Here is an 8,590-nt window from a genome sequence, read left to right as displayed (position 1 = left end):
TGTACAGTTTTTTTTGCTGATTCCAACGAAATTATGTATAACATTACTCATGCAAACCCCGGTCAAATAACTCGACTCAAAGTATACTTCAAAATTTGTCGTGACACAACGCGACAAATTTTGACCAATATTAAGACTGCAATGATTTCCTTGCAGTTGAAGATATGGACTTGAACTTTTGGCCAAGCTTCATGCTTGTGCTAGACATAATGCAGCCGGATTTGCAATGATCCAGGCCATATGGTCGCCCTGCAGTATCTCTTCAAATTAGGCAGTGTCAGCACAAACGGTAAAATTTACCAAAGTTTCAAGCCAATTACTAAAAAATAGTTGGCCTGAATCTGCTTGTGAATAGTATCACCTAAAAGAGAAACTCTTGCTCTACAAGACTGACATTTGTTTTTTTTGCAACGCGACCATTAAGTACTCATTAACTCACATCAAAGTTGTTATATTTTGTATGCGCGATGCACTAATTTTTCTTCATTTCTAGGAATTTGAATCTTAATAGTCGCTTAGAATTACTGATATAATTGGATATTTCATTCGTGTTTTATTCAGTGATTGGCCAGTGAGAGATGTCAGAAGTTAATGAAGAAGAAGAATCGTTGGCCCCCTGTTCAATTGGAAAAGATGCTGCTGCATCAAAGTGCCATGTTATCTTCTATGCTAAGAAGACTGGATTCAAAGCGTTTAGTGATTTCACAGAATGTGACCAGAAATTGCTTGTTTCGCGTTCAGAAGCCAAACTTGACGAAAATTCCATCATTTGCTTCCACCATGAAGCCCTCTTCCTACATGAATATCAAGCGATGCAAAAGAAATGTTGCAATCCATTCAAGAAGAGGAATCACAATGTAAAAGCTGGACTTAGACTGCTTGATAATGAAACAGCTGCCAAACTTTGCCTGTTAAAGAAAAAAGAAGTGATTGATATAAAACCTGGTCAGAAGCTTTGCCCTCGCTGCATGTCGACACTGAACCAAAAGCTAGAAGATTCATCATCACTATCAACCCAATCTGAACAAGATTTCACAACGGATGAAACTGAACCAGCCATCAACAAAAGTTTATCATTTATTGGTGCTTCACCATTGAAAAGAAGACAACTAAGTAAAAGAGATAAGCAAAGCTATGCAAAAAGAAAGATCTTGGATGCACAAAGTTTAATTGGGAATCAAATTGCTGCTGCTGTAGGAATCAATTACGATGAACAGCCAAGTTCAAGTAAAAGTCGCCCATGCAATAATTGTGCAGATCTTGATAATCTTATAGAAGAGTTGAAAGAAAAATGTAAAGTGTCAAATCGTAGGACAAAAGTTCAAATATTGACCTTGGTTCCAAGAAGCTGGACAATTAAAGATACGACAACAGCATTTAATGTATCAGAAAGAATGGTAAAGCAAGCGAGAAAACTGAAGAATGAGCAAGGTGTTCTAGCTTTTCCAGCAAATCGGCAAGGAAGGAAGCTTTCAGATGAAGTTGTCCAGAAAGTACATGACTTTTTTCAAGATGACGAATTCAGCAGACTTTGTCCAGGGAAGAAAGACTGTGTGCCTGTGAGAATTTCAGGAACAAAGGTGTACAAGCAAAAGCGGTTGTTGCTTTGCAATTTGAAGGAAATGTACGTGTCTTATCAGAAGCAAAATGGACCAGAAATTGGCTTCTCAAAGTTTTGCGAGCTTAGACCAAAATGGTGTGTTACAGTTGGCTCTGCTGGAATGCACTCAGTTTGTGTCTGTACAATACACCAAAATGTCAAGCTTATGCTCACTGGTGCATCAATCAATGAAGACTACAAGGAAATTCTTAGCAAAGCTGTTTGCAGCTTGGAAAACAAGGATTGTATGCTTCATCGTTGTGAAAACTGCCCTGGTCCAGAAGGTGTAGAAGCAGTTATTGCAACATATTTTGAAGATAATGACCCTGAAGAACTGATTGAGTACAAACAATGGATTCATACCGACAGGGATACTTTAGAAACAAAGCAGCTTTCAACAGAAGAGTATGTTGAAGATATTGCAGCAAAAATTTGGAACCTGTCTTGTCATCACTACATTGCCAAGCATCAAAGCCAGCACCTGAAAGCTCTCAAAACTGATTTGAAAGAAGGCGAATTCATAATACTAATGGATTTTGCTGAAAACTATTCATTTATTGTTCAAGATGCAGTGCAAGGCTTTCACTGGGAAAACAGTCAAGCAACAGTTCATCCATTTGTAGTCTACTACTGTGAAAACGAAGAGGTGCAATGTGTGAATCTTTGTGTTATTAGTGACTGCCTTCGACACGATACGATTACTGTCCATGTTTACATTGGAAAAGTAATCAATTACCTGAAGATGCAATTTTCCAAAATAAGCCACATCCACTACTTCAGTGATGGTTCAGCTGCACAATATAAGAATTTCAAGAATTTTCTCAACTTATGCTATCACAAAGAAGATTTTGAAATAACAGCAGAATGGAATTTCTTTGGAACAAGCCATGGAAAGTCGCCGTGTGATGGCATTGGAGGCACAACAAAATGGTTGGCAGCAAGAGCAAGTTTGCAACGTCCATATGAAAACCAGATTCTAACACCCAAAGATCTTTTCAACTTCTGCAATGATAATATCAATGGAATCAAATTCTTTTTCATCAGCAAAGAGGAAGTTGAAGAAGAAAAAGCTTCTCAAGAAGAAAGATTCCTGCAAGGGCACACTCTAGCTGGCACAAGAGAAAACCACCATTTTTTGCCCATTGATATGACGACAATTAAGGTCAGTAGAGTTTCTAATGATGCGACATCTTTTTTGGCCAAAATTAGTGCTGCTGAAGTAGTAGTTCAAGTCATGGATCTTCAGCCTGGGCAGTATGTTGCTTGCATTTATGAAAAGAAATGGTGGATTGGAAACATCGTTGAAATCTCAGTCGAACAGAAAGATGCTTTCATAAGCTTTATGCATCCTCATGGTCCTGCAAGTTCATTTTATTGGCCCTTAAGACGTGATACTTGCTGGATTCCAGAACAACTTATCATTGGTGTTATTCCAGCTCCATCAGTGACATCATCTGGTCGGCAATACAGTTTTCCTGAAAGCATTCTCTTGCAAATCAACGATGCTTCCAGAATGATGAAGTAACTGAGGAAGACAGGCTTGGGAACCTGCATAAAGAAACCCACAATCAGGCTTGGGATCCTGTGGTAATGACACCCTGTAATCAGGCTTGGGAACCTGCAGTAAAGATACCCACCCGTGGCTGTTACTGCATGGCTATCGGGCGTGGCCCCTATGGCGATGGGGATGCTGGTTTTATTGTGATAACCAGTAATGGCTCAGCCATCATGGACCAACGCAGGGCACTGCGCACACAAAATATAAGATACTTTGACCTGAGTAAATAAGCACTTAATGGAAGCGTTGCAAAAGAAAAATATATCCATCTTGTAGAGCAAGAGTTTCTCTTTCAGATGATACTATTCACAATTAAATCCAGGCTGACTATTTTGTAGTAATGGGCTTTGAACTTTGGTAAATAAAGCCATTTGCGCTGACACTGCCAAATTTGAAGAGATTTTGCAAGGCGACTATAAAGCCTGGGTAGTTGGAAATCCAGCTGTATTATGTCCAGCACAAAGATAAGACTTGGTAAAAAGTTCAAGTCCATATCTTTATCTGCAAGGAAATTATTGCAGTCTGAATATTGGTCAAAATTTGTCGCATTAAGTCACGACAGAATTAGGGGTACACTTTGAGTCGACTTGTTTGACCGGATTTTGCATCAGTAATCTTATAATTAATTTCGTTTGAATCAGCACAAAAAACTGTACAGGGTCTCATCTTACTAACCATTCTTATGAATTGGTTTCAATTTTATGAGACCCCAAAAATGGCATTTTGTCTGATGTCGCGCGCATGCGAACTTACTACCCTTCAGACAAGGGGGTGTAGATCAGCAAGTATTGCAGCTAGAGGCTTGAAATCTTGAGAAACTTAATTTAGCACTTGACTAGTGCTACAGATAAAATTTGAAGAAAATTGGAGACATGATGGTGGGAAGGTTTAGACCACTTGGCATGGAATGACCCTGATACAAAATAATGGATGAACGTGTGAAGCTGGTCATTCCCATATCAAACCCACCAACAAGCAACAGTACCGCCATTATGACAGCTGCCACCCATTCCACATCAAACGGTCCCTTCCCTACAGCCTAGGTCTTCGTCCAGAATCCCTGAACCATTACACCAACCACCTGAAAACAGCTTTTGCATCCCACAACTACCCTCCCAACCTGGTACAGAAGCAAATAACCAGAGCCACTTCCTCATCCCCTCAAACCCAGAACCTCCCACAGAAGAACCCCAAAAGTGCCCCACTTGTGACAGGATACTTTCTGGGACTGGATCAAACTCTGAATGTGGCTCTCCAGCAGGGATACAACTTCCTTAAATCCTGCCCTGAAATGAGATCCATCCTTCATGAAATCCTACCCACTCCACCAAGAGTGTCTTTCCACCATCCACCTAACCTTCGTAACCTCTTAGTTCATCCCTATGAAATCCCCAAACCATCTTCCCTACCCTCTGGCTCCTACCCTTGTAACCACCCCCGGTGTAAATCCTGTCTCATGCACCCTCCCGCCACCACCTACTCCAGTCCTGTAACCCAGATGGTGTACATGATCAAAGGCAGAGCCACGTGTGAAAGCACCAACGTGATTTACCAACTGACCTGCCTACGCTGTGAAGCTTTCTATGTGGGAATGACCAGCAAAAAACTGTCCATTTGCATGAATGGACACAGGCAGACAGTGTTTGTTGGTAATGAGGATCACCCTGTGGCTAACCATGCCTTGGTGCATGGCCAGCACATCTTGGTACAGTGTTACACCGTCCGGGTTATCGGGATACTTCCCACTAACACCAACCTGTCAGAACTCCGGAGATGGGAACTTGCCCTTCAGTATATCCTCTCTTCTCGTTACCTGCCAGGCCTCAACCTCCGCTAATTTCAAGTTGCCGCCGCTCATACCGTACCTGTCATTCAACAACATCTTTGCCTCTGTACTTCCTTCTCAACTGACATCTCTGCCCAAACTCTTTGCGGATGGATATGTGTGTGTGTGCGAGTGTATACCTGTCCTTTTTTCACCCTAAGGTAAGTCTTTCTGCTCCCGAGATTGGAATGACTCCTTACTCTCTCCCTTAAAACCCACATCCTTTCATCTTTCCCTCTCCTTCCCTCTTTCCTGATGAAGCAACCATTGGTTGCGAAAGCTTGAATTTTGTGTGTATGTTTGTGTTTGTTTGTGTGTCTATCAACCTGCCAGCACTTTCACTTGGTAAGTCACATCATCTTTGTTTTAAGAAAAGAATGAGAGGAAGGAAAAAAAGTAATAATTTGATTCTTCACATGATGCTATTTAAATATGCAAAGCATTGCGATGGTAACATAATGCTCATTACCTAAAACCTGCTGGAAATCATTTTGACTACAGTCATGTTACTGGAATGTGTTGCAAATAGATGTTTCCTCATATAGTTACCCCGATTAGTATTATTATTTTATCCCTTTGTTTGACAACTGGTATTTCTACTAAAGTTACTGTCTTGATTTTTGTTTTGCTCTAAGCCTCTGTTAAGTTTGACTACATATTTTAGGAATTCATCTACAGATTCATCCATCCCATGTACTCATCCATACTGCACTCTACTCAGAAGCCTCCTTTTCAAATCTTCAATCTGAGTGAGTTCATCAGATGGTTTGCTTAAATGAATTAATATTGTAATTTCTTTTTCACCTAATGCTTCCATGCTTTTCTGCCTTCCTCTATAAATTGGCTCATTCAAAAACTCATTTTCCATTCTTACTTCTTCTGTTTCAAACCAAAACATAATTGAAAAACACCTCTCAAATTCATCAAAAAATATTTCAGTGTTAATTTTTGGGCTTGTCCATGACAGCACCTTCCCAACTGCCTTCCTCTATAAATTGGCTCATTCAAAAATTCATTTTCCATTCTTACTTCCTCTGTTTCAAACCAAAACATAATTGAAAAAGACCTCTCAAATTCATCAAAAAATATTTCCGTGTTAATTTTTGGGATTGTGCATGACAGCACCTTCCCATCTAAACATTTCTTCACAAATCTGATTTTTAGATTAGCAGTCTTTACAAAGTTGACCCTATAACTGGTGTAGCAAATCAACAGAATGAATTTTACTGTCACCTAGGAATTGTTTAATTGAGAAGTTATTTAATTTCATTTATTGGTCCAGTTTATTCATTACATACTTAAATAGCCCATTGAACATAGGCCAAATCGAATTTGAGAAAGAAGGGGACAGAGAGAGAGAGAGAGAGAGAGAGAGAGAGAGAGAGAGAGAGAGAGAGAGAGAGAATTCAGTTTCATCATAAATTATAAGTAACAAAAACAACACAATTTGAACTTAGCTATAATACATGTTCAGTCTACAAGACTGCTTCTCATAGATTAAAAATTCTTTTACTGAGTAAAAACACTGTTCCATCAGAAGTGACTTAAGGTTTTGGGGAGTTCCACTATCATGTGTGGGACAGTTGTACAGTATTTTTTTGTTCATAAGACACTGTTATGTGTTGCTGACTGTCAAAAATATCAAAGCGGTACTGCATATCGAATGTAAATTATTACCTTGCACTTTGACATATTCCTGAAGAAATGCTCTATACAGATGACACAGAGAGGACATTGCATGAAATACAGAAAGAACATGTCAAGAATTAATAAAAAAATCCTGCCAATTGAAAAATCTTAATATAATAAGACAATTTTTTCCTATGAATATAGAGTGTCTCATATTATATAAACAAAATACTGCTAAAACTTATGAGTCATGAAAATTAAAAAAAAAAAAATAAATAATTTACTTCTGTCTTTTGTGGGACAGAGATGTCACATGCAGGACTCCGTACACATATCTGATGAATTGCAATTATGTGAAGGGCTCAGTTAACATTACTAGCTGTTAACTTTATTCCAAGGATACAGATGTCTAGCTTATGCAATATGTGTGATCTAGTGATGAAGGAAGTCGAAGAGTACAGTTTCAAAACCAGTGTATGCAATATTTAAAATAAACACTTTTTAAGATTGTTGGGTTGAGTGTAATATGAAGTGAAATAAGATAATATACACAGTGGCAGCTAAATATATCCCATGAAGCAGAAGTGGCCATGATTGTTTACAATTTCTTGTGTTGTAATCTTCCTCACAATTTCATTTTTATTGTAGAACTGGTCACGTGAAGGTATCTGGACCACCTTAGTGCATAATTGATATCTTGAACACCTCAGAGTCAATTTCACAAATCTCTTTAGGATATTTTTGTCCATTGTATGACACAATTACTCTACCTTCAACTGACCAACTGTCACGTTGATTGTGCTTACAGGAGAAAATTACATTGCAATCTAATGCACTCTTTTCACATTGTATTCCTTCTTCATTTATATATTCCTGCAATTTCAGGAAAATTTTTACAAGATATATGTTGTTCAATGTTTTGCTTAATTGTCTCCTGATCCACATGGAGTACAGTAGCAGTTTTGCAAACTTCAGATGGCACTTTGTAGAAGTCCTAGGCAGACTGAATAGTTGTTGCTTCCTCTCCTTGGATCATGCTCTTCTGGTGCACAAGCCACTTTGCATTTCCATGCACTCCATCCACAACACCATTTTCATGTGAAATGACAAAATATTTCCTGTTAATTTCTTGTAACACTTAACAAACAAAAAACCAAGAAGTGCAAACATGAATCAGATTTTTAAATTCTGAGGGTGGCCCATCACTCCAAATTATCACCTCTTCAAAATCAGATTCAAGTTCATTTTGGCAAATTGCATTATAAAGTGTATTCATAAAGACAAGTATTGTTCCTTTGTCCTTCTATGCTGTATTTGAACATATCAAATAAGTTTTACATTTTCCCTTGCAGAATGTAGCTGCAGCAAATAAAAGTATACTTCTGGAACTCAATGCACTCTGAATCTCATTTTGATACTCCCAGGAGTATGACATAGCAAAATCTACATGATGGACTAGTTTCCCACTTTGTATTCTTTTATCCTTTTCAAAATCTGCATACAGTATGTGTTTAATATTCATGTGATGCAGCTTTTTAGGGAATTGGTCTATGAGCAATTCAAACAATTCTCCCAGACATCTCCCTCGTCCTTACAGAGGAACTGGAACCTCCCCGTATCATCTTCTCTCCATTCTTTCCAAGGTGTTACTTTTCTAGGCTCACTTGGAATCACAAATTTACTCTCAGAACTGGATGTGGAACATTTATTTTGTAAGGTGTCTCATAAAAACATTGTCAGATAATACTTCTCCAAAATTTATTTCTTTCCATTTACCCAAACAACATACTATCTTTCATCCCTGGACACCTGTATACAATGTCAGGGCTAAAGAAACACTTGGCAGCTTGGGAATAATATTTGCTGTAATTAGATGACATTTTCATGTGCATTTCATTTGCAAGGGCCAGGCAAACTTTCTTTGTCAGTCCTTTGACTATGGCTATATTTTTCTGAGGGCATGTGGGAAGTGCGCAGA

General features: G+C 38.5%; 1 protein-coding gene across 1 annotated transcript; it reads left to right on the top strand.

Annotated features, from left to right (window-relative positions):
* The first annotated feature begins 578 nt into the window (after nucleotides 1-578).
* LOC126188438 (ARL14 effector protein-like) lies at nucleotides 579-2,709 on the top strand. Its single transcript, XM_049930042.1, has 2 exons — nucleotides 579-1,227; nucleotides 2,645-2,709. Exons 1-2 carry the CDS (start codon nucleotides 579-581, stop codon nucleotides 2,707-2,709), a joined length of 714 nt encoding a protein of 237 aa, XP_049785999.1.
* Nucleotides 2,710-8,590: the final 5,881 nt, after the last annotated feature.

The sequence above is a fragment of the Schistocerca cancellata genome, chromosome 5 (genome assembly GCF_023864275.1).
Source record: "Schistocerca cancellata isolate TAMUIC-IGC-003103 chromosome 5, iqSchCanc2.1, whole genome shotgun sequence".
NCBI classification, from domain to species: domain Eukaryota; kingdom Metazoa; phylum Arthropoda; class Insecta; order Orthoptera; family Acrididae; genus Schistocerca; species Schistocerca cancellata.
The sequence above is the reverse complement of the archived record's forward strand: the minus strand, read 5'-3'. Positions and strand labels throughout refer to the sequence as shown.